Source organism: Xenopus tropicalis, chromosome 1 (genome assembly GCF_000004195.4).
Source record: "Xenopus tropicalis strain Nigerian chromosome 1, UCB_Xtro_10.0, whole genome shotgun sequence".
Lineage (NCBI taxonomy): Eukaryota > Metazoa > Chordata > Amphibia > Anura > Pipidae > Xenopus > Xenopus tropicalis.
The window spans coordinates 166,549,900-166,577,775 of NC_030677.2; the positions used below are offsets into that span (position 1 = coordinate 166,549,900).

The following is a 27,876-nucleotide window of genomic DNA, read 5'->3' on the forward strand; positions in this document are numbered from 1 at the left end:
TTGTGGTGGCAGCTTTAGGGGTGATAGAATAATTGCTTTTTTATTAAAATACTTATGGCTACATCCAAGCTGAAGGAAGGTGGGGTATCCCTCCTTTCTACAAATGGAGCATACCCTGACTATACTGCTCATGTGCCAACTGGCGAGGGGAGGGGGCTGGAGTCTAAGGCATCACTGGAGTGAAATACAGCTCTGGTTAGGACATGTATATTTGTCCCACATCACAATAATGTGTTCCACAGTACAGTTGACCAGCCAGAAATTGGCCAGATCTCGATCGGGCAGGTTTGATTTTTCCTTATGATCAGATTGGGCAGCAGATGTGGTCACCGATCCGATGGAAAAATCAAACCTAGACTGTGCCTATGCCCACTCTTTGGCCCTAGGGCCAAACGATCACTCAATTTGTCTCACTGTCAAAGGTGACACTGCCTTGCCTCATGGAAGGAACGTTCTAGTAAAGCTTACAACATAAGCAGAGAAATCAGTGTTACTCTGCCTTGTAATTGTAGAATTATTGGTAACATTAGAATAGACTTTCTATTAGCTGCTTGTCATGTATGCAGTTGTGCAAACCCACAACCAGGCTACAGAGTGTGATGCAACAAGTTGAAGTCAGCCTGATGTAGTAATAATTCTAAATTTTGCCATGGCGGGATGCTGCAATGTAATATGAGTCCTTAATTCCATACTTGATTACTTGTTATGTAGGACATTTGGTTCTCAAAAGGCATGCCTAGAACTATTCAGATCTAATAATGTGATACAGCAGGGACACTGTAGGTGGGTGTCCTGACACAAGCTGCACTAACTAGTGTTGTGGTGCTGTCCATTAATTCTCAGTATTATGCCCAGTACTGGCCATATATCAGCACCTCAGCATTCCCTCTGCAGTACTGTGTAGACACCTTATATCTTATTTGTATTATGCGGACTCCATTTATACCCCAGTAGCACATACAGACTATACAGACCTGCAGGACAGTTACTTTAGATTACGTATAATCCTATAATACAGTATAAAGAGCTGCTAAAGTGGTAACAGTGGGAAAACAAGTTTGGCAAGAAATATCTGCTGGTTTTTTTTAGCACCATCCCATATTTCTGACCAAGTTATGCCATAGCTACTAAACAGGATAATTCCCTAAAAGCTAAGCTTTGTTTTGATGTAGACCAAATCACCAGCTGGTGCAAGATTTATGCTATCACTAATGTCTTTTCAGAGCAGCTGTTTCTGTGCAGCTAATGCAAGTGATAATGTACTATATGAGATCAAATGCTTTGCAATGGCTGTGCAATACTGTACATTCATTGCTTTCAGTTCCTCTGACTTATATATAGAATAGGTGGGGTACCTCAGTATTAAAGTTTCCCAACCCTCAGACCACTGTGATTGGTGAAATGTAATAGGGCCTTTTTCCAAAGGTCCGGGTGCAAGTGCTAAAGTGCCAAGGAGTGTAAAATTGTGCATCTTGGCCCATATATGAAGCATGTGGACCTATACCACTTGCAGGAGAGAGCTACAGTATGTGCTACACAGCTTTAAAATATTGTGCAAAATGCAGAGTGCAGCTCACATGGTACAAGGAAACCATAATGTTAAACGCTGCTTTTGATGGCGCTATATAAATAATTCATGATGATGAGAATGAACCATAAGCGGAAATAAAGTGCATGGTTCCCTATGTCCCCTGATATTTTTCACCTTGCTGCGCAAAGTAAAAGTTTTTCAGATTTTCTTTTATGCTGTCAACCTCCAGACCCTCCTGTGTGCAATGTAGAAGAACCCAGGCAATGCTGCATACAGAGAAAGATCTTTTGTGCTCTATTCTTGTTCAGCATACAAATCACAGTGGAGAAAGTACCATGTGCTAAAAACAAGGGTGTATTGTGTCTGCATGAATTAATGCAGACTGCACTGAGCACCCTGAAAGTGCCATGAAGGTGGCAATAGTCCCAGGGTTCTCTGCGTCAACAGGCATTTGCAGGGGATTCTGAAAAGGAGCCAGGATGGACAAATTAGCGCTGTGATGCCTTTAGACCCTCTTTATATATTTAAATGCCCCTAAATGAGATATGGTGAATGGGTCCACTTGCCCTCCCCTGAGGTTGAGACCTCAGAAATTAGAGCTTCCTGCAGAAGCCAGGGGTGTCTCTGAGATTTCATCTGTTGAATTTTCCATATTTTCTTTACTCCTGGATTCTAGAGAACACAGAAAGTACCTTTGTTTTTAGAAAGGAACACTGGAAATACTATTTTAAAAAGGAAGGTTGTGCATTCTCATGTTCTGATGTTTGTGCAAGTACAAAATTAAACAAATACCTGTAATCCTGGGAGAGTGCTGCTTCCCCATATGTCTGCTGGTTTGCTGATGACTTCTTAATGGCCCTTTGAGAATGAGAATATTACAGCTTAATGGCTCATTTCAGTTTTGTCACTAAAATGTAATCTAGATTTATTTTATTACTGTGTGGTCTATGTATTTCCTTTGCTTTAATCACAGATGGGTAGATGAATATATATTAGAAAAATGATCACTGCATGCTGTTAAGCCATTGCTAATATGTGTGTGAAGTGCACTTTATGATGTAGAGAATTGAAAGCACTGTAAACCACATGGCAAGGGAGCATTGAGATGGGATATTAAGTACTTATGATCAGCAAATATTTACTTAATGGGTAGTGAGTATTAGTTATATGCATTGCTGTATTCAGAATAAATTGTACTTTATTTCTTCAATGTAATGACACATGGGGTGACTTAATTTTCTTTATGTCTTTATTTCATTTGTTATTCTTATTTATATAGCCCCAACATATTCTGCAACACTTCAGAGATATATCAGTCCCTGCCCCAGTGGAGCTCACAATATAAGGAACCTATCACATTCACATAAAGTATGGTCAGTTTTATCAAGGATTAATTAGCCTGCCTGTACATTTTTGGAGTGTAGAAGGAAACCAGAGTACCCATAGGAAACCCTTGCAAGCATAGAAAGAAAATCAAGGCTATTTCCAGACAGTGCCCTGGCCGGCATTGAACCTAGTTTCGTAGCGCTGCAAGGCAGCAACAGTGCAACAGCAGGCCAACTCCTAGACTGCTCCTTAGTGAATTGGGCAAGAATTTCATCCTGCTCTAGCTCTAAATATAGGACAAAAGTGCCATTATCAGTATAACAGATCCTGGAGATAATATAACAGCAATTTCACAAACATCTCCATATCCTTTAGGGAACTTAAGCTGTAATGCCATGAGCAAGTGGAAGGGGTCATGCTTCCTGCCAGCGTAACCAGTCCTTTCATGTTTAGCTACTTTTGCATTGCTCTTGATGCCATTACCACTAGTTCTTGCCGCCTGATGACTTATTGTTAGGTAATTATATGATAATATGAGGGCTTCAGGTGGCAACAGAAAAGAACAAATCCAGTAGCCTATATGCTTATATTTAAACCTGAATTCCCTCTCTTGTAAGACATCATTATTTAACCCTAGAAATCCAGTTCAGGAACATAACCATAAAAGTATTGCTGCTTTCTTGTCCAAGCAACAGACAAAATCTTTGATCCTGAAAAATGCTCAAACTGATTAAAAGGTGCAAGTTATCTATTAAATAGTCCCTGTGAATATTTGGTGTAGGCCAGTCTGCTAAAGACAGACATTATATGTGGACCCTAAACCCTAACTCATTCTTATATTTAAAAGACAGTAGGCTGGCTTTACGTACAGGGCTCCCTGGTGTCCCGGAGTGCTGTGCTTTGCACCTTGCACTTGATTTTGAATCTGGCGCTATACTGTAGGTGGAGGATGATTTTGTGTGTGGGAAAGCTAAATAAATACATTTCCTACACAAATAGAATCAGTTAACATGTGCTTACACAGTGAAAATAGCTTCTTGCAGCCCCAGGTGCACGCTGTACCCACTGCCCGGGAAAATAAATACAAAAATGATGAAAACAGCAGCACTCCGGTTGTTTTGAAAAATGTGAATCTTTACTCAAGTACCAAAGGCAACGTTTCGGGCTTCAATCAAGCCTTAAGGCTTGATAAAGGGCTGGATTGAAGCCCGAAACGTTGCCTTTGGCACTTGAGTAAAGATTCACATTTTTCAAAACAACCGGAGTGCTGCTGTTTTCATCATTTTTACATTTCCTACACAGATTTCTTTATAGTATCCCAAGAACACACGCCAAGATAAATACTGTGCAAATTACATACATCCAACAACACCTGGCAGGATATGCACAGCGCCTATTCTACATACAGTATAATGTATATATGGGGTGTTTATGTCTGCAAATACAGTTATGCTCCCACCTTGCAGTGAGTTACACATTTACACCCATCCATTAAACCTGCTTGCATCAAGGTGCGCTCTTTGCACTTCTGTATAGTTGCACTTGGCACCACTCAGTCCTTACAAAACTCAAATAGATCAGGGCCTATGGCAACAGAGAAAAAAAACAGGAACCAAAATAGTGTAATGTAATGTAGTCCTTTCTGCTTTCTGATCTGGGTCTATTGAGGCAAGGGAAATGACACCAGGCAGACTTCCGTGCATTTGCGTTTAATTTGCGGCAAAATGCATGTGCAGTTGTGTTAATTATGGGTGGATCTGAAACCAATGGCACCAGCAGGTGCATTGAAGTTGCATCAGTTGCAATGACCCCTTCTGACCACAATGATGCTGGATTTCTGGGAAAAGTACTACATTGTGGAAAAAACATGGTGATTGAACTTAAAATTGCACTTTTTTTTTACTGCACTTGCAGACATAAACGAGCCCTATATAATACATGGCAGTATAAATAAAGTGACAGTTTCATGTATAATAACCCATAATCATGTTTATTACCTTCATCCTGTTAGTTGTAAGAAATGTATCGGTTTTGGTGCAGAGCATATCAAATGCCATGGACTCAAGTGCTCAGTTGATGGTATTTGGCTTTATAGAGCAATTGGTAGAATATTTCTAAAATAAAATTATTCTTGAAAAATGAATAATGACTGCAGCTGCTTATTATCACTTAAGTGACACAAATTACAGGCAGCTATTGAGAGTTCAGGTAAATCATTCAATAATGTTTAGCAAGTCAATGAGCCAAGTAGTTTCTGATAGTGGCAATAATTATCGGCATAAAGTTTAAAAAAAAAACCAGTAATGTAAGATACAATGGTTTGTATCATTTGGTGAGGTAACCAAACAAGCATATCTTACCCTGAGATGGCCACCTTGCAGTGGATGATATTATTCGGCCCCCCTGGCCAAATGATAGGATCACGTTGCCAGTATAGAGGCTGTGTATTTCACCCGACTCGAGTATAAGCAGAGGGTGACTTTTTCAGCACATTTTTGGTCCTGAAAAACAGGACAAGGGCCACATCAATGCACTGATGCACTCCTCATCCCAACGGGATTTTTACACCTGCCCAATTGACATCTGGCTTATTTGTGCCAAGATACAAGTTGGGTAGGCCCATCTGAGGGCCCCATACACAGGTCAATAAACTGCCAACTCAGACCATCAGCATCTTTTTTCAGCTGATACCTCTGATGGAGGAAGCAGTTTTGAAGTGGTAGGTACCTTATAAGTACTAGGAATTTCAGTACACAGTACACAGTTTGGATGAGGTTCCTGCCCTGAAAAGATAACAATGTATTAGGTAGAGGTGACAGGAGGGAAGGGGAACATGTGCATAAGATTCCCTCAGCATTGACCGTCACAGTAATATTAGGAGGTAAAAAGCCTCAAGCTGAACCATGTTATTTATGACATTTGGTGTAGGCCTTTTGTCTTGCTAGAAACCCTGCACTGGAGCGAGAGGCCCCCAACTGCACAGGGGTGGGACTCCAAGCCAATGCTACATCAGGGTCAAGATGTTGAAGATTAAAAAAAGTAATTGCTACTCCAGCTCCTGGTTCTATAACCAGAGATTGCTTCTGTGTATGAAGGACATTTATTATGTTCATGTAGCAATGTATGCTTATAAAGTCTCTCTTGAGATATTTGAGGCACTTATGTTTATGTATTTAATTGAAAGAGCAGATAATGTCAGTGCACTCTCCTTAGCAACCTGCGAACATGAATCGTCATGGATCTTAGACGTCAGAATAAGGGTGCATTATGTGAACACAGGCACAATTTTCAATAGCAGTACAGGAAATAGTCTGAGATGTATAACTGCAAACACTACACAATATTAACACAGGCTGGTTTTTCATTGAAGCCCTATCACATATGTAAGTTAAATACTGCAATCTGAATGTGGAAATGGAAAATCTGTATAGGTGCATCAAATTTGAAGCCTTAATTGTATGTCAAAATCTGAGCACCAGGGGTTAATGTAATAAACTGTCATTATTTTGCTATTTATATAGTAACCCATAGCAACCAGTCCGGTAGCATTTTCTGGTCAGCTGTTTGGAAACAAACATCTTATTGGTTTCTATGGGTTACTAAATGTGGGTAGACTTTTTCTTACACTGCCCTGAATGAATTAGGACTAGTAATACATGAACTAAAAATTGATTTACTATCTCATTATCACAGTCAATAACCTAATTCCCACAATGCCTTGCATATACTGTGTATAATTAAGGTAAACCAGAGAAGTGATGTTTTGCAAAGGCAAACAGTAGCAACGTCAGTGGTATTCTGGCTGTTTGCAAAGGTTAGTAATGTGTGTAGGAAAGTCATATTGCAGGGCAACACTGATTCCATTCAAAATAAACTGCAATCAGTTCAGCCCTGCTAACTCGATCTTTTAGACGTGTCCCTGAATTTTCAAATGATCTGGTAACCCCACAATAGGGAAGATCAATGGGTTTGTTTGTAACAGATACAAGAATTTTGTTTGAGGTCATTAATACTTGTTGGCAGTGGTCAGTTTGTTGGTGATTAATACTGATAATGACAAATATTTTCTTCAAAGTGTCATTGTGTGGTGTTTAATTCCCACAAAGTCAAAACTGAATTGTCAACCAAAGGCTAGAAGGTGCTAGAAGGTGGATTTTGTAGAAGAATATGTTTTTGGATTTCTGACAATCCTAAAGCTTAACTGCTCTACAGCCAACAGTGTCACTGACACCAGAAGACAAACTAATAATATAAACACTAGGGGACACATTTAAAGGCATGGATCTTTAATGCTATAGGGCTGATACAGTATTTAAGGTAAATAGAGCATTTCTAGCATTATTATTTACAGGCCTTCTTCAGAGTCCTTTTTTCAAATGGTCTTTGTGAAGAAATAACTCAGCCTATTTTGTTTGCAGTTTGAAAGTATTAAAAGTTTGTGTACAGTTTTGCCCAGTTTAGACTGGCTGTGTTGCTGGTTTGCACTAATATCTACAGTTAGTATTACTGGTTGTATATATAGTTTATGTATGTGAGTGTATAGATTGGTAGGTGTGGGTTTGTGGGTGCTGGGTTTACTTGGAAGGGTTGAACTTGATGGACTCTGGTCTTTTTTCAACCCTATGCAACTGTATCTGGTTGATAGAGCCTTGTTAACCTTAGACTGGAATATGAATAGGAGAGGAACTTAAGAGCAATAGTTTTTGGCTGTGGGAGTCAGTGATCCCCATTTGAAAGCTGGAAAAATGTAGAAGTGGAAGGCAAATCGTTGAAAAGTATAAAAAATAAACAATGAAGACCAAATGCAAAGTTGCTAGGAATAGGGCATTCTATAACAGGTCATGCTTTTGTGTTTAAAGTGCTGTCTTCCCATAAAATAATTTCTAAAAGCTCCAGCTTCTCCAAAAGCTCTTCTGCAATAAAAAAAAAGTCCAATCTTTACTGCTGAGTGTCATATTAACACACATGTGTCTGACAGAGGAAGGACACAATTTTGGAATAAGCACAACATGATCAATAGAGTATGAGACAAGCAGAAGACTCTGAACCCCACGGGAAGCTTGCCGATGGAACTGTCGTGTTAACCCTCCCAAAAAGAGAATGAAATATGCTGTTATTTTTAGATCTCCCCCTAGCTTCGAGGGAAGCAGCTTGGCAGTCATGAATCTCACCTTCCACAAAGTGACAGAAAATAGCTGTGTTCAGATAAAAACAGTACTTGCCATGGGTTTTTAAGGGGGATGATATTAAAAATATTAAACTGTTTCTATGACTACAGAATATAAACTGAAATGCTGCAACTTTGGAATATTCCTACTTGAGCAGAAAGGACTGCTGACAATCATAGCTTTTAAGCTCCACTGGGGCAGGAATGTGAATAATGCACAATCTCTCTAAAGTAGTGCTACACATGCTGATTTTATAGAAATAGAGGGAAATAATGGCTGTGTTTTAGTTTATTGATACCCTTGCATTTTGGCCTAGTAATAGCTATAAAAGCCTACTGATAATCCTGTGCTGTGCCATATTCAGATTTTGCCTTTGTTTGGATTGCTGCAATTTCACGGTACATAACTGGTTGATTTGTCTTCTTGCTTCTTTTGTAGGTGAATTTTAATGAGCCCCTTTCTATGCTCCAGAGGCTTACGGAAGACTTGGAGTACCACGAATTGCTGGATAAAGCAGTGAAATGTGAAAGCTCTATTGAACAGATGTGTTTTATTGCTGCTTTCTCTGTATCTTCCTATTCCACCACAGTCCACCGGACAGCAAAACCATTTAATCCACTACTAGGTGAAACCTTTGAACTTGACCGACTAGATGATTTAGGATTCAGGTCCATATGTGAGCAGGTATGAAGATGCTGTGAGGCAAAATCATGTTAAAAATTAATTTTTGTCTGTTCATCAGAAAACTCTTGGAAATTTGAACCATTTAACAACCTTTTATAATAACATGTCCATGACAGCAGCATAATACAGTTGACCATGCTTTTAATAGTTTCATAATATACTCTGTGTGGCCTCAAGTATCCAGACACCTGCCTCTCTAACATCTCATTCCCAAACCAAGGGCATTAATATGAAGTTGTTACAGGTATGGGATTCCTTATCTGAAAACCCAGTATCCAGATATCTCTGAATTACAGGAAGGCCATCTCCCATGGATTCCATTTTAAGCAAATAATTATAGTGTTTTCAAATTTGCTTTATCTCTGTAATGATAAAACAGTACCTTGTACTTGATGATAATTATTCTGCATGAATCCATTTTTATGGCAAAACAATCCTATTGGGTTTGTTTAATGATTATTGGAATTTTAGCTTAGGGTATGGTGATCCAAATTATGCAAAGATCCAGAAGTCCCCAGGTCCCAAGTCTTCTGCTTAAGTATTCTGATTTTGGGGAGCAGGCCTGGCACAAAATCGGCATACAGTTCTTCCCACAGGTGTTTGGTTAGGTAGAAGTCAGGGCTCTGTACAGGTCAAGTTTTTCCACTCTTATCTCTGCAACCAACTCATTCTACATGGACCTCACTTGGTGCATGGGGGCATTATTGTGCAAAAACAGAAAAGGAGCCTTTCCTAAACTGTTTCCACATAGCAGGAACATGGAGTTGGCAAGAATGCTGTACATTTTAGTGGAACAGGGGCCCTAGCCAAACCCTTGAAATTGCTCAGACCATTATTCTTCCTCTGCCAAACCTTACTGTTGGGATTATGCATTCAAGCAGGTTCTATTCTCCTGGCATCTGCCAAGCTTTTTTATCAGAGTGTTAAATGGTGATATGGCATTTATTGCTTAAGAGGACTTTTCCACTGCTTTATAGGAAGTGACCTATATACCATTTCTAATGACACTTACTGATAGCTACTGATAGATTTTGTGTTGACATTGATTCAATTTAGAGCTTATCGGTGAGTGTCCCAGCCGCAAACATGTCATTTTAGATGGAATTTCCAGAAACACTGATCCTCTTTTTTTTCTGGATACATGTTTTAAGCAGCCTTTTAGACATGTTGCTCTAAAATATGGAAAAGCTCCTTATGTGGAAAACACAAAGTATTCTGGATAGAATTTCCTATACCTGTAATATAAGTACAAGAAGTAACTGGTCCATAATATTCTGCATAAAAAAGTGATTTTAGGTTGGGGCTCTGTGCTAAACAACCAGATGGTACAACTGATTGAAAAAAAAAACAAAACAGACAGTACCACCTCTAGGACTGCCAAATCAGTATTGTATCATTTGCTACGGTCAAACAACTTATTCTTACAACATGTGTAAAGAAAACTAAATCATGCTAACTGCTCATTGCTTAATTATCTCAGTGTATCTATAATTGTATCCAGTTGTATCTCTTGTTTTGAGACTGTAACTTAATTTACTTAATATGTTGTAAATTGCACACTTGGGCTCTGATATAGATCTTACTTACATTTTTCTGTGCTTCTAATATAATCAGCTTAATTTCATTGCCAGGTTAGTCATCACCCACCTGCTGCTGCCCATTATGTTCACTCCAAAAATGGATGGAAATTGTGGCAGGAAATCACCATTGCAAGCAAATTCAGAGGAAAATACCTCTCCATCATGCCACTGGGTATGACAATGCCATGTGTTTGTGGTCTTATACTCATTATTGGATGTTTCTAAAAAATATTATAAATAGACTTCTCCAGCTGAATTTATAGATCTAGACAGAGCTTTTCAACTGGAGCCCAACAGGATACATGTGTGACTGTCCAAGGTATTTTTATAGACCCCAGCATGCTCATGGGCTCCTGGAATTGCCTCATACTTCTTTACATTATACATACTTTAAATTGCTGGGGTTGATGGTTGAAGCATTGGCAGGGGAAATTCAGCCTGAACACCAATTAGGGTGACATTTGGAAGAATGTCTATTTGCTGCTCTAGGTACACCTGAAACTTACATGACATGAGGGGTTAACAGTCTCACATCTCTGCACTCATAGGGCATATAATATTGGATTGAAGGGACCTGGAAAAGGGGGGTTGTAGTTTTTATTTTTAAATCAACTAAAATGTTTCTGTAAAACAACTTAAGCAAATTAGTAAAAATAAGTACCCTGACTAAAGTAGGTTGAATGAATGAAACAAGCCAACAGAGATTGCAACAGTGGAATTTGTCACTCAATTAATCAAACACTGAAATGTGGCCTAAAAACGTTTCTAATTCAGCACTTGCTTTATGTCTCCGTATCACAGGGGATATTCATCTGGAGTTCCATTCCAGTGGTAATCACTATGTGTGGAGAAAGGTCACCTCTACTGTGCACAATATCATCGTTGGGAAGCTCTGGATAGACCAGGTCAGTGTGGGATGTACAAAGCATGGCAGAAAGGAAACACAAGCTTTACACAAACTATTTTGTTTTCACTCACTAAAATAGATGCAAATCTTTGAAGGACAAGGAAACCTTAAATTATTGGGGGGGTGCTGATATGTTAAAGAAATTTGCAAAATATTCTGCCTGCAATGTTGCTTCTTTTGGAAGAAACACACCACCCCATGGAGAAAAGCACAGCACTGCTCCAGCATTGTACTTTCCCACGTGTCCCTAGCACAGTAGGGTAGAATCCAAAAATGTTACTGCACTGGCCAAGGCAAAGGCAGCATAGTAGTGCTACAGTGATTGATAAGTATCATTTAAAGAATCGTGAATAACACAGTGATTGGAACTTGGTCCTGATTCCCAGTGTGAAGGCAAAATTCTTCTTCCAATTCCTTGCAAACCAACTGTTCCTGTGCAGCTGCCACTTCCAATTCCCTTCCAAGATGCATTAAAGCAGAAGGTTGCCCACTGACAACAGGGCTCAGGCATGAAGGCTCTTTAACCTTGAAATGATGCTCTTTAACCTTGATTTAGATAATTCTAATACTGCCAGACAAAATAAGGGTATTTCTTTTTATTATAAAAGGGTTTGGATGGCCTTGGTGGTCTGGCCCTGTGAATGAAAGAAACTTATGTTTGTTTTTTCTCCCTTTCTAGTCTGGAGATATAGAGATCATCAACTATAAGACGAAGGATAAATGCCAACTGAAATTCAGCCCTTATAGTTATTTCTCCAGGGACATCGCTAGAAAGGTATTTGGATTCTGAACTTATTATAAAAAATGGGTGACTATATACTGAACACATTAATTCTAAATTATATTGGTTCCACTATGGCTTATTATATCTCTACAAGCATAACTTATTGCTTCATTTTAAATGACCTTCAACCACCTGCTAATGTGTAAACAGCAACTGGAACAATTTTTCTTGGTTAACATTTGGCTGGAAAGAAGGGTACATTTCTAATATTTATTTTAGCAATATAAAGATATAACTAGCATTAACCCACCCATGGCAGAGGAAGTGGGGCATAGATGGAAATGAGGGTTTAAGTGGATCATGCATTGAGTTTAGGCATAATTGGGGCATGGATAGGGCAGATCAAGGGTGTGACTGTGTGGGCAAGTGGTCCTATTTTACTTGTTGCTAGGGCCCACCACCCAGAGGGCACAGTGACTGGTGGACTAATAATTGGGGCCCCGTGGACAGGCATGTTAACTTGATAGTTTGGGGCTTCATAATTAGTGATAGCAGCCCTAGCTGTTGTGGCAGTTACTATTTTCTGCTGCTATCCTTCACTCACGAATTTGATTTTGGTTATTGGAGACTAGGAGCATGCACACGGGGCCAGGACTACAGGTAAGCTTTAAGCATCGATGCAAATTACAGAGAATAAATTGGATGGCAACATCTCTGCACAGCAGTTCTGGATTAGCAGTGAGAAAAAGCCCTGTGAAGTGGTTGGGTAGGGGGCTGACAAAGGTTTACTTTCCCTTCAAAAATAAGATTGTGATTGAGTTGCAATGCATTGTCTTGAATACTTGTGGTCAATGTACACAGATTTAATGTTCTCTAAGGGTGAAGACACACGGAGCTACTAGTAGCAGCTACTTGACGTGGCTACTAAAATAGACAATTCTGATCATTTACTGATAACTGTCTCTACGTGTGTTTTAGCAGAGGCAATTCTCAGTATTGTCTATGGAAAGGTATTTTCTGGAGTTTAGTAGCCGTAAAAAAGTAGCTGCTACTAGTAGCTCAGTGTGTCTTCGCCCTTAATCTTGAATCGTGTTTAAAAAGGTTGTTGTAGATGTCATGGCCCTAGATCAATGACTGACCCTTGATTCTATGTTGACTCAAATTTAAATTTAACTTTTAGTAGTGTTATAGGATGGCCTATTGTTAGCAACTTTTACATTGGTCTTGGTTTTTTTAAATATTTTCCTTCTTCTTCTGACTCTTTCAAGCTTTCAAATGGGGGTCACTGACCTTGGAAGCCAAAAAAACTGTTGCTCCATGGGGCTACAATTTTATTGTTTTTATCCCATATCTTTCTATTCGGGTCCTCTCCTATTCATATTCCAGTTTCTTTAAACCTCTGCCTCATTGCTAGGGTCATTTGGACCCTACTAACCAGATGGATGTTGAAATTCCAAACTGGAGAGCTGCTGAACAAAAAGCTAAATAATTCAAAAACCACAAATAATAAAAATGAAGATCAGTTGCAAATTGTCTCCGAATATTATTCTCTAAATCAGTGCTGTCCAACTGGTGGCCCGCGACCCCCCTCTGTGTGGCCCCCCTCCTGTCTGGCTGCTTTGATGGCTTACCTTTTGAGTAAGCTTTAAATGGTATCATTACTGAGATTAACTGCCCCCCCTGCATGGTTCACACCTCAGGCTCAGGCTGTAATCACCCACATTGTTCACCTCTTCACACCTCAGACATTGTATGTACTTCCTGACCTATGCTGCCCATGTGTGCCATAGGGCAGGCAGAGTATGGCACAAACAGGCAGCATAGGGCAGGTAGAGTATGGCACACACAGGCAGCATAGGTCAGGCAGAGTATGGCACACAAAGAAAGGGTAGGGCAGGCAGAGTATGGCGCACACAGGCAGGGTAGGGCAAACAGAGCATGGCACACACAGGCAGCTAAGGGCAGGCAGCGTATGGCACACACAGGCAGCATAGGGCAGGCAGAGTATGGCAAATACAGGCAGCATAGGGCAGGTAGCGTATGGCACACACAGCCAGGGTAGGACAGGCAGAGTATGGCACACACAGACAGCATAGGCAGGCAGAGTGTGGCACACACAGACAGCATAGGGCAGGTAGCGTATGGCACACACAGGCAGCATAGGACAGGCAGAGTGCTGCCTGTGTGTGCCATACTCTGCCTGCTCTATGCTGCCTGTGGGAGGTGGCCCTGGCAGGGGTTTGTTCTGGGAGTTTGTTAGCAGTTTGCATTTGGAATTAGCCATTAAATGGTCCCCAAGGTGCGTAATTATGTTCTGGGGGTTGCTGTCCTATCCACATGGGAAAAGGAGGCATATGGATGTAATGGTATGTCTTAATATAACATAATATCACATTTCACATATGAATGACAGTAGATATCCTGCAGTGAGGACCAAGCATTTGGGTTTTTGCTGCACTACCACTATTATGATAAAATGGGTGTGGTTTGAAGTGGGTGTGGTTTAAAAAGAGGGAGTGGTCAAAACTGGCTTCCATTAGCGGCCCTCCACCATGTATGCTAGAGAAATTCCGGCCCTCGGCACCACAGAAGTTGGACAGCACTGATCTAAATCATACTAATCCTGAATAAATAAGTATGTGCTAGGGAGCAAGAATAACAATGACAAACCTTTATATCCAATTGCTGTGCGGCTTTTGTCAAAATGAGTATATAATTCAAGCACTGGTGTTTTGCACAGGATAACAAAGTAGGACTCTTTAACCTTTCTGTTTATTTCGCTTCATATATTTATTATCACCAAACAGAGCCCAAAAACCTGTAAATTGCAAGACATGCAGTGAAAGCCTTATCTACTTATACGTCACAATATGAACATCTGCTTTTGCCAGTGTACTTCGCTCTACAACAGATCTTTCCAATGGGCTTTTGCCCCTTATATAAAAATATTTTATAGTATCAGTGGATTTTCTCCCAAAATATTTTCAGGCTGATAAATGTTTACATGTGGGTGAGTATTTGTATATGTGGGTGTGTAAATGTGGGTGTGTATGTGTGTGGGTGTGTATGTGTGTGGGTGAGTATGTGTATGTGTGTGGGTGCTAATAATGATAATCTGTTAAACAGCTGCAGCCGGGGGTCAGATCACTGTTTCTTATTACTTCACATAAAACTCAGGTTATTGTGGGCTATCATTTATTTTGGCATACACTGAATAGAAAATATATGGTGGGTTTTGAAACCCTTTTTTCTCTTTAATAAATGTAGCAGTTCCTCAGCAGAGGATGATAAATAGGTTGTATTAAAACTCCCCAAGAGGACTACAGTGTTTCGGAGATGGCATTTAATCTGTGAGTGAATGCAGCTTTGCCTGCATTGTTCTTTACTGATCCTTTGCTTGCAGTGCACATAAATCCTATGTATAGAGGTCAGAATGTCAATGTAGAGGGGGTGGAAGCGGATTGCACTGTGTAGTCTTATGTGGATTTGTGCAGTATTAACTCAGGGATATATATATATCAGTATGTACAGATAAAAACATGTGTGTTGGCAATTAATGTTCCCTTTTAGGGCTGTGGCACACGGGGTGATTAGTCGCCGCGCAACAAATCTCTCTTGTCGCAGGCGACTAATCTCCCGAAATGCCATCCCACCGGCTAGAATGTAAATCGCAGGTGGGATGAAATCGCCGCACCGCGTATGCCATCCCACCGGCGATTTACATTTTAGCCGGTGGGATGGCATTTCGGGAGATTAGTCGTCTGCGACAAGAGAGATTTGTTGCGCTGCGACTAATATCCCCGTGTGCCACAGCCCTAATACCTTGACAAATTGATAAAGAGAAAGACCTTGATAAAGAGAGGGACATCCTGAGGGTCAACAAATTTTATAAATACCTTCAAACCAAAGCCCATCCCTTAGAGAGCAGCAATAGGTTTTACACACACCTGGCCTCTTTAGCCAAGAAACCTATCAGGTTCAGGATGAGAAGGGCTAAAAATGCCCAAGAGCCCTTACTAATGTAAGAAACACAGTGAAATCCTTCTTAATACAAAGGGTATTCACTAGTGGTAGAACTAGAGTCCTATGGACCTGGTACAAAGTTTATACCTAGGCACCTCCTTTCCATGCACCCTACCTCCCCTGCAACCTCCCCCTGCTGGCACCCACACCGCTCACACACTTTCACCTGCCACTCTCCTTACCTAAAGGATCCTACCATGGTTTCCATGTCGGGCCCCTTGGGAGAGCAAGTTAGGGTGCAGTCACACCTTCTGTGCCCCACCTCAGCAGTTACGCCACTGCTATTCACATACCTCATACCCAATTTATAGCAATGTCTGCAAGTTTGAATTATAAGGATGTATATGTTCTATTAAGATGCATAGGAGGCCACAGGTATATAAAGGAGTAATTTGCATGTCCCCACCCATAATTCCATATTTCTGGTTTTAAGGCAATGCTATATTGTAGTATGGGGCATATAAATACCTTCTATTACAAGAAGGTTTTCTATTGCATTTCATGTATTACGAAAGGCTTTTCAGGTGCCTGGTTAACCTACATGAAACTGTTCAAGGGATAGTATACCCCCTTGCTCAACATGAGTGCAATAAATAGAGTGTGTGCTGAACACATTGCCTGTTGTTTTGTATAGTTCTTGTTCTTTCTTGGGCTAAACAGGCCAAACAGAAAAACTGAAGCTGCTCCATGTTGCTCCTTGTGATATATATGAAATTACCAGTGCAGAAACTGAAGCTGCTCCATGTTGCTCCTTGTGATATATATGAAATTACCAGTGCAGAAACAAGCAGTCTCTGTACAAGAGGGTTACTGATAATCTAATAATTAGGGCATAGGGCACTGATAATGTAACAATTAAAGGTAATACTGACTGTTTAAAATCTTCCTGTATGGTGCTAGCATAAGGTTTAGGCACTCTGCCCATGGCCTTTTGCCTTCTAATAGTCATAGTAGTGCATTAGTCATCCCCTACCTAAGTAATATCCAGTATATATTCTTGTGTAGTGCTATTCATGTCTTGCAGTGTGGTACCTGTACCTAGAATCTTTCAGTATTTACCTGCTTTTAAGAAGCAATGGAATGAATTTTCCAAGAATATGGGGAGATAACAGAATAACCAAACCCATGTCTCCCTTAATCTGAGTAAAATGTTACAGTTATATGTCTGACACGGTCAGCCCATTTCTCCTAATATTTAGTTACTATATATATTATAGCCAGGTTTTACTCTGGTTACAGGTCACAGGAGTGGTGACAGATGCAAATGGAAAAGCACATTATGTTCTATCAGGCACCTGGGATGAAAAAATGGAATGCGCAAAGATTGTACAGAGCAGCCATGGCAATAGCTGTGCAGAAGGCAAACAAAAGACAGTGTACCAGACCCTCCCTCCGAAGCTGCTGTGGAAGAAATACCCTTTGCCGTAAGTCACATGCCAGCTGTATTTTGCACATCACTCAAGCATTTTCTTACTGTGTCACATTTTAACACCTTCCATTTAAGACAGTATTTTAAATAAAGGGAAAGATAATAAAATCCAGACATGAAACATGTTTATGATGGACTGAGTCAGACTGGCTTCCCAGAGAATCGCCTTGTGGGTTTCAGCCATTTCTTATTACCAACATAGAACAATATAATATAGCACCATTGACAGTACGCTGCCCATAATATATTCAGGGTGCTTGACATATCTGACACATGACCCTGTGTCACAGTAACTCAAATTTGGGTCAAACTGATTTGATGGAGCAGCCGTCCGACTCCTCAGGAGGGAATGTGGAGAGTGTAGCCTTAATTACCCCAAATGTGCTCCTGAGCATCTATCTGTCGCTTTGGCAGATCAGCTTACACAGATGTCATGAGAACTAATCAGGCATGTGCTTGTCCAGCCTTAGTGGTAAACATTATAGCGGGTATCCCGCAACAACTAGAGAAGCAGCATACATTGTATATAAATGTTACATTACCTTTCAGTGCATACACACAGGCTGAAGTGAGAATAATATTTAGTATCCTGTATATTGTTAGGTGTATAGAGAAGGAAGAAGGTCATTCTCTCTCTCATTCATGCTTTATAGATATAAATGTGCTTCGTATTAATTGATCTAATGCACACATCTAGCTATTTCTCTATGTATTAATTGTATTATGTAACTGTACTTTATATTTATTTTTATTTTTGTAATGACCCCTGTTTATTTTATTCATGTATTGTTCTGCCGTACAGCACTGCGTAAATAAGTAGTGGCATATAAATAAAAATACACATGCATCCATACATTCTAGTGTCTTCTTCCTTGTGCAGCAGAAGAAATGTTCTGTATTTAAACTGGCTCATTTCAAGCTTCACCTACCTTTCTTAAAATCCTTGATGCTTGGTTGAGATGCCCACATACTCATAGACTTACATGCAATGTTGGCACCTCTCCATCCTGAGGAAAGCAATGTGCCTGTCATGCTTCTCTGGATGGGGCCTTTGGAACAGTCACATCCTTTAGAAAAATGTGCTTCGTATTAATTGATCCAATGCACAGATCTAGCTATTCCTAGATTGGACTAAGCCAATGTAAATCCCTCACACAGGGTTTGCCAGAACCCTCCTACTTGTCACATTCATTGTTTCTCCTTATGCTAATACACATGTCAGCATTGTTATCACAGTTATCATAAAAATTAGGTTAACATAAACACATGCATAAACATATTAACACATGTAATCCAGTGTAATAATAGTAATGGTTATAACAGAACCCCCCTTTGGGAGATAGTTTTAGTAGATCACTGAAAAGGAATTTGTTTAATAAATTGGCACAAGAGTGGCCTATATTCCCTTATTACTATTTGACACTATGGCCCAAACTTGTGATGATAAAAACTGATTTTCCCTTTGGTTTAAACCACGGGATAAGTTTTCAACATCAGACTGAATATGGCCCTATATGCTTATGGTGAATAACTTAGTGTCTCACTTTTTGCAGAGAGAATGCAGAGAACATGTATTTTTTTTCGGAATTTGCATTAACGCTGAATGAATCTGATGAAAGTGTTGCACCTACGGATAGCAGGAATCGGCCAGACCAGCGATTGATGGAGAATGGCAAATGGGATGAAGCCAATGTAGAGAAACAAAGGCTAGAGGAGAAACAAAGAGCTGTGCGCAGGAGAAGGGAAGCTGAAGCTGTGGAGGCATTAGAAGAAGGTATGTTGTTTGGCCCTTGTTGACATTAGTAGGGAGAGTGCAACTAGCATTTATTGGCACTAAACTAACAAAAAGTGACAGCCATTGCTCAGAACCACAGCTAGGGATGGATAGTGGTAAATTGCCACATGGCATGATGGAAGAGAGGTTTTATTCCTAACCTAGTAATCCCTGTGAAACAGCAGGAACCATTTTGTTTTATTAGACCATGCAGTGATTTTCTAGTCTTCAAGATTGTTTTTTGCTGAGGTACTGTAAAAAGCATACTGTGAGACCATACCATATGGTTAGTCAGGCGACGTCAACAATGGATCAGATCCTTCATGTAGATTTACATGCTCAGTGTATTTCCAGGAGAAGAGTTGGCATCCCTAATGTTTTGTCCTGCACACCAGACACCTATGAACTATGTTGTACTGATATCAGAGAGTGCATTTGCACTAGGATTCTGGGTAAAATACTGCACTACACGGGTGCAATATTGCATACACAAAGTGCATGTCAGTAGCACTTACTGCTTATAATAGTGCCTATAATTGTGACCAGATTACTATTGCAGTCAACCAGAGGTCAGAATCACCAAATAGCATCTGATGCATCTATATCTTAGTATGTGCTGCTGACTGCAATAGCAGTCCAGTCCTGATCCAATCTATGTAAAACCTAAGCATGGAAGGTGAATACCACACATCTTCTACAGGTATGGGCATTGTTATCAATGTCTATAGGTACATGCCCGTAATACTCCTTTACTTGGGTATTAGATATAACTACTACACCAACAAACACAACTGAGCATTATCTTTATTGGCTCCTCCATTAGCCAAGGTAGTTCCATAGCATAAAATGGGCATATGCCTATATCACTATGCTGCTTGCATCACTTTATCTTTGCAGGTAATGACTACGAAGGATACCAGCCACTGTGGTTTGAGAGGAAAGTCGACCCCTATACTGGTGAACTGATTTGCAATTACAAAGGTGGCTATTGGGAGTGCAAAGAAAGACAAGACTGGTCTTGCTGCCCTGATATCTTCTGACCCAGCGTGAGATACAGAGCTGGCAGTGCCCCCAACCAGTGCCCATAGAGGATGCACAGGAGGCTCAATACAGCTTACAGCACTGGTGAAGAAGGGACGCAAACCAGCATGAAAATAACCAGAGTAATAGAAACACCTGCCAGAATCACCGAGAACGGGAGAAAGCAGGGATCTAACACATATTTTCTAATGATAAAGCTTTTTTGGTTTACTACAGTGACATTTTTTAGCAACTAATAAGGACTGGGGAAAATGAAGATTATTTATTTTATTGCTGATGTTTCATTTGACATTTGCGTTTTTATAATTGCCTCTTCCAGCCTTTTCAAGGTCTGAATCCTCTAATGTACAATCCAATTTTGAGGAAAATAGAGGAATTTAAGGTACTTTTAGAAATATGTATTTATGTATGTTATCTATGGCTATAGTTAATAGTTATACTTAAAAGTCACAAGATGTGAATTAATCTATGGGCAGCATCAAGTGGCCAACTGGAGACAAACAGCTAGATCTCTTGGGCACTGTATCAATATTGCAAAGGATCACTGTGTATGACAGGGACGTCAAGCCTGCAGTCCTTAGGTTTTGGCTGACCTGCAGCCTGACATCCATTCTTTTCTATTTGACTAATGCACTTTTGATAAAATATTTCCAAAGATATGGTGCCGCTCTTACAGAAAGTGCTGTTGATTAAAGGGTCAGTAACACCAAAATGATGAAAGGCCTTGATATACACTGAAAGGAAAATTAAAGGTAAAATCACTGGGGAGCCAATTTTCTAGATACCCCCAGTGATACAATTTTTTTACCCCCCAGGCTGGTGGGTCTCCTCTTAAAAAATGCACTGGCCCAAGATACTTTACAACAGAGTGTGCAGCCACCATATTTTACTCCGTTCTTACGTATCCCCTATGCCTACTGAAGCTATGTGTATGCGCAGTACAGAAATGGGAGACGTTTTTTACTGTGCATACGCTTAAGGGCATGTAATGCCAGAGAAAGTAGAAGAACATGGCACTCACAGGAGAAGTACCCCAGGCAATTGGATTTTTTAAGAAAGAGGTGTGCAGGGTCAGGTAGGAAGAGACTAGAATCCCTGTGGGCTGCCTAACAACTGGGTACTGCCTAGTGGTATTACCTTACCCTCTCCTTTAAATTTACAATGTCCCCCTGCACTTTGTATTTGCTCCAGAAGCTGTAGTACAATTAATATCAATACATTCTTTTGTAGCCAAGGAAGTTGCCGTGCAGAATCCGCGTTTGCACAATGGGTTTTAGCGCTGATAAGCCAAGGTCAGATGTTATCGATAATATCATTAGTCATAGCTTTCTATACAACTATTGGACTGTTGCTGGCAATAAATATTGTATTTTCAGCTGCTGGGGAGACAGATATAAAATATAAATGTATACCGAGCAGTTTCAGTTTTTCAGTGTTACTGGCTCTTTAAATGCTGTCCAAAGCAGGAAGAAACAATTAAGACCAATTTCAGTAATAAAAAGCCATGAGATACCTCCTAAAACCATACGTAGCGTTGCCCACATAACATTGCATGGGTTTGCAGTAAAGCACTGCTGCAGCTTTGTTCTGAGCAGACAGAAGGAATTTAGAGGCAATGGAAAAGAAGCAGCAGATGGTAAACATGAGCTGCACTCCCTCTGCAGGACAGAACTGGAGCCGCACCCTCCCCTTATTCATTCCCAAACTGAACTGTGCATTATTGCGGTGCAGACAAGTTTGTTGGGCACCCCCCATTGACTTTAATTACTAATTTCATACCCTGGGCTGACAACCCTTTTATTTAAAAAAATAACCAACACAGGGTACTTTAGTGCAGAGCATGCTGCTTTTTCCCAGGTATCCCTTTTTCTGAACAAAGCTGGGTGTGTGCGCAGGACAGCAGTCACAAAGTAGTTCTGCACACAAGGGGATACCTGGGAGAGAGCAATATGATGGCTGAGGCACTTTCTACACTAAAAAACCCCAGACGAATGCGGCCAAGGATGGGTTAGCAATTTAGAGTTAATGGGGACTGGCTAACAAATTGGCCCTCCAGTAATTTGGGGTTTATTTTTCCTGATGGGGCGAAATGTGATATTTGATTAACTTTCCTAAAAAATAAACATTTTACCATCACTGGAGGGTCCTAACATATTGGCACCCCCAGTGATTGTACCTTTTCTTCTCCTTTAATCCACAGGCTGCAATACTTGCTGTTGCTCTGGGCTATGTGCAAGCCCAGCCCAGGACAGGCAGTGGGGTATAATTTGAGGTGGCTTTCTGAGCTTAAAAGAGAAGGAGAAATAAAAAGAATGTCACTGGAGACATCATGGCCAAATAACATGATCCCAGGGTCGGACTGGGCCGCATGGACACCGGAAAAATACCCAGACCTGACCCTGTTGCAAGCTCCTCCAGCCACGGTTGTCCTCGGGCGGGGGCCCATGGGGGGTTAGGGGGGCACGGCGGGGGCATCTTAAAGGATGCGGGGCCCCTGCATAATCCAATCTTGATATGTTAGACATAGGAAGAACTCACAGGAGTGTCTACCATAATATATATTTCACCCAACGGCTCCTTGATGTACCTATGTACTGTATTGTATGCACAGCCTCTGTTATTAAATAGGTGGGTAAGTATTATTTGCACCAAACTGGAACATATAAGAAACACAGAGTTATGTCATTCTAGAGATCAGCAGGATTGTGCTATCAATAATGTAATCAGGTATGAGATCCATAGGCCCATTATCCAGAAAGCTCAGAATTACGTTAAGGTCATCCCATAGACTCCATTATAAGCAAATAATGATTTCCTTTTTCTCTGTAATAATAAAACTGTACCTTGTACTTCATCCCAACTGAGATATAATTCATGTTTAATTAATGTTTAAAGTGGTTGTTCAACTTTAAATTAACTGTTAGTATGATATAGAAAATGCTATTATGAGACAATTTGCTATTGGTCTTTATTTTTTTATTATTTAAAGTTTTTAAATTATTTAGCTTTTGGTTCAGCAGCTCTCCAGTTTGGAATTTCATCAGCTGTCTGGTTGCTAGGGTCCAATTTAACCTAGGAATATGAATAAAGGAACGCCTAAATAGAAAGTAAGTAGTGATGAGCAAAAACTCCTCAAAATGGCAAAAATGTTGGGTGTCAAAAACACATTTTTGTGACGCACTTCATTTTTTTGCGTGTGCGACAAAATTTTTTGACATGGACGCCAATTTTTTGTTGCGTGGCTAATTTGTACATGGCTAAGTTTGTTGCGCATTTCGCGAAATAATCCGCAGATGGTGCCCATCACTATAAGTAAGTAATAAAAAAGTAACAATAAATGTGTAGCCTCAAAGAGCAACAGGTTTTGGCTGCTGGGGCCAGTGACCCCCATTTGAAATCTAGAGAAAGAGGCAGAAGAGGAAGGCAAATAATTCAAAAACTATAAAAAAAAATTTAGACCAATTGAAAAGATGCTAAGACTAGGCCATTATATAACATACTAACCTCGAGGTGAACCACCCCATTAAATGATTTTTTAGTAGGATTAAGGTATGGAGATCCAAATTATGGAAACAACCTTGGTTTACTTGGAAGGGTTGAACTTGATTGACACTTGTGGTCTTTTTTCAACCCTATGTAACTATGTAACCTTATCCGGAAATCTGCAGGTCCCATACCTGTACATACTATATGCCTGGGCAGAAATATGTAAGCCGGCTGGTGTAAAGGCAATAACTCTTAACTACATACTTGGAATTCTGCAAGTGTGCCTCTAATCCTAGGGATACTTATGGTTAGGGCACTATCACTCTTGCACAGCTTCACAGAAACCAGGAGGGTATGGAACCTATTATCTGCAATGCTAGGGACCTGGGGTTTTCTGGATAAGGGGGCTGTAATTTGGATCAGTATGCTTTAAGGCTACTAAAAACACACACATTAAAAAAAACCAATAGGATTGTTAAACCACCAATATGAATTTATGCAGCTATTTAGTATCATAGAGAAAAAGGAAAACATTAAATAATGCATTTCTATATTCCAGGCTTTCTGGATACCTGTTCCTATATCTAATTCCTTCCGCTGCACAATAATCCATTGCCCTTTCATTCTGTATCAGTTGCAGCTTCTGATTTATTCATGTCATTTATAGCAAATTAAAGTTCAGTATGTATTTGGGATATTTTAAGCCAGCTTCTGTGAATAGGTAACTATAGGCCATATTGTTTTATGATATAACATGCTATTTTATACATGTAATTCAGAACAGTATATATACACTACTTAATTCCTAGCTGGGACATATACCGTATGTATAATTAAACAACAAATGACTTTCCATTAAGATTGAAAGACTGAAGACTGATATATAACCACTTGTGTTCATAGCAGTTACTTTTCAATTGTAGGTCTCAGGGTGTAAACAAAATGCATATAAAGGAATAAAATCAATTAAACCTCTGGTCCCATCACTGTGAGATCTCAGTGACAATAAAATGGACTTGGGAATAAGGAGACAAAATAGAAGTTGTCTGACACTACCAAAGGCTGAATGTATGTGATCTGGTTCTCTGGGAGTTGTTATTGTGAGAAACATCACATGCACTGACTGTAAATTCAAGGCGTGCTTTGTTGGAGGCTCTGTTGAAATGTGAATAAAAGAGTAAAGCTATGAAATCTATCAGCTGTGACTCCAGATATATATCTTTTTCCTTGTCTGTCCTTGTTCCAAGCAATCTGTAGTGCATTTAGGGTAGTGCTATGCAATATGTTATGCGTGTCTCTAGCAATAAATTCTAGCACGGAAGCCAATTTCATTCAGCTCCAATGTCATCTTCTCAGAACCAGTCAATTATTATCCAACACCAGCACAGCTTCCTCCATGTTGAAATTGTACTTTACAAATAAAACTAAATATCCCCCATACTGCTGAACTACATACAGAGCAGGATGTTGTAGTTCAGAGACTGCTGAAAAGGTTACAGACTGATTATTCATGACGATTTGTCCTGGTACAGGTATGGGATACTTATCTGGAAACCTGTTATCCAGAGAGCTCTGAATTACGGGAAGGCCATCTCCCAATGTTTAAATGATTTCCTTTTTCTTGGTAATAATTAGGGATGCACTGAACCCAGTTTTTTGGGCTTGGCCGAACCCCTGAATCCATTGTAAGGGATTTGGCCGAATACTGAACTGAATACGAATCCTAATTAGGATATTCTAATTAGGATACGTAAGGGTTAAGTGTGGCAGCGCGCGTGAAAAATTTTTTCACTTCCGTTTTTACGCGGCAACATGTAACCCTTCAAACCCTAATTAGGCAACCCTAATTTAGCAACCCTGCCAAAAAAGCCCGAATCCTGGCAGAATACTTAATTGAATCCTGGATTTAGTGCATCCCTAGTAACTAAGCTGCATGAATCCATATTGGTGGCAAGCTTAAGGTATGATGATCCAAATGACAGAAAGACCCCTGATCTGGAAAACCCCAGGTCCCAAGCATTCTGGATAATATATTCTATACCTGTAGTAAGATATAATATAATACGAGTGTCTGGGCAATGGCACAATGGGATTTTTTGGTTGTTTTGCTTACTGTGTTTTTTTTTTTTTTTTGTAGTTGCCCAAATACAGCATCAAAATGACTTGAATCACCCTCCACTGACCCTGTGAGCACTGCTCTGATGTAACAGGAGGCCAATTTTAATTTGGGCAAGAAAAAATGCAGTGAGCAAAATGCACAAAAACCATCAAGCCAGGCATTTTGCCTATTTAGAAAATATATTAACCTTTATGGGGGTGCTGTTTGCCCAAAGTACATTTTGTCTACAAAAATACATTCTGTACAAAAAACAATCCACAGTACACAGAATGAATGTGTGGCCATAGACACTGGTAAAAAATATACAAAAGACATATTTCTGAGAAAAAAAATCAATATTGTGCACAAAAGGATATAATTATATTACTAACTCCATTCTGTAAATTTTAACCAGCATTCTGTCACAGAATGTGTAAAGTTATTTACAGAATATATAATGGTGTGACTGACTAACATATTCCTGTTTGAATTCTAAAAAGTGTTGCCCCTGTTTGTAGGATTTATTTAACAATACTAAGTTCCTTTTCAACCTTCAGTGAAAATCATAGTGCAGAGTCTATTGTGACCATATTTGCTGAATAAAAGGCACAATATAATGACCAATTGTGAATTTATTTACAACTTTTTGGATGAGGTTCTCTCATCAGAGCTGTGGCTGTTCCAGTGTAAACAAACACAAATAAATAACCATCCTAATGCAGTGCTCACTTCGTTTAGTCTGTGCCGAAGTATTTTAAAAATTGTTTGCATGTAAAATGCTGCTGTATGAATATATGCATGACGGTGTTTGTGGACAGATTTGTAAAGCATTTAACAGGTACAAACCAAGTATTCCCAGTCAGTGGGGCAAAGAGCTGTGTAAGAGTACAGAGCAAATGTGCCAGCTGTGCATACAATTGTACGACATGCAATTATATATGGGGTGAAATGTATAACTTGGCCAATTATCTATGGTGGATCTGATAATCTATGGTACATGTTTGTGGTCAGATTAGGTTTGTCAAGATATTGCCCAGCTGGTGATCTCATTAACCTGTATGGTGTATAAATGCCTGACTAATTCCATTTACAGTAAGTGGAATGATTAATAATGAGTTCAGCTCATGTATGTTTGAGGCACTGGTTATTAATTAAAAGCAAAAATAGATGCTCAATAAGGAAACCTATTAAGATAACATAACTATCTCATCTACAGGCTGCCCTATAGTTAAAGAAATACTGTCACAGGAAAGCACATTTTTTTTTCAAAACAAATCCATCAATAGTGCTGCTCCAGCAGAATTCTTGACTCAAATACATTTAATTAAAGCACAAACATATTTTTTTATATATAGTTTTTAAATTTGACATAGAGCTAGCCATTTCCTTTCTTTACTGCTGTGCTGCAAGTTGGAGTGATATCCCCCCCCTCCTCCATTCCCCCTCAGCAGCGGATCAGCAGAACAATGGGAAGGTAGCAAGATATATCAGAATAGCACTCAATAGCAAGAAAGCAGTTCGCTGACACATCTGCTGAAGGATTGGCAGCCTGATCTGATAGTACCTCCATGGCAAAATAGCATTGCTGGTAGTGTCCTGAATTTTAGCAAGTGGATAAACAGGCAAAACTGCCTATTCTGCCTCCCAATAATTTAGGGTGGCTTCAGGCATTTCTTTGCCAGATATAATACAGTAACAAAGCAGGCTTCCTGAAGGCTGGAGAAGATACAGTATATTAGCATTGTAGAGATCAAGTTGAGTTCAAAAATCATTTGCATTGCCCACACCTAGTGGTAGACATGAGAATAGCACCCAAGAAGAAGAAACCCGTTTTGCTATTATATGACTTGGGTCGTATTCACAGTACACTAAATAGAAGAAACAATAGGTTACCTGAAAGCAGTTCTAATGTGTAGCGCTGGTTCCTACTGAAAGCTCAGACTCAGGCACAATGCACTAAGATGGCGCCTACACACCAATATTACAGCTAAAATAATACATTTGTTGGTTCAACCATAAAATTTTAAATGGTAGAGTGAATTATTTGGTATGTAAACAGTGTAATTTAGAAATAAAAAGTACACCATAAAAATCATAACAGAATC

General features: G+C 39.8%; 1 protein-coding gene across 7 annotated transcripts in view; it reads left to right on the plus strand.

Annotated features, from left to right (window-relative positions):
* Positions 1-23,047, plus strand: part of osbp2 (oxysterol binding protein 2) — a 125,591-nt gene extending 102,544 nt beyond the window's left edge. For all 7 annotated transcript variants that reach the window (XM_012968645.3, XM_012968653.3, XM_031892872.1 and 4 more), the window contains 7 exons: positions 8,464-8,709; positions 10,341-10,461; positions 11,091-11,194; positions 11,876-11,971; positions 17,183-17,367; positions 18,926-19,146; positions 20,044-23,047. In XM_012968645.3, the coding sequence (XP_012824099.1) occupies positions 8,464-8,709; positions 10,341-10,461; positions 11,091-11,194; positions 11,876-11,971; positions 17,183-17,367; positions 18,926-19,146; positions 20,044-20,186 (1,116 nt within the window). In that variant the 3' untranslated portion in view covers positions 20,187-23,047. The remainder of the gene's footprint in view (positions 1-8,463; positions 8,710-10,340; positions 10,462-11,090; positions 11,195-11,875; positions 11,972-17,182; positions 17,368-18,925; positions 19,147-20,043) is intronic.
* The last annotated feature ends 4,829 nt before the right edge of the window (positions 23,048-27,876 follow it).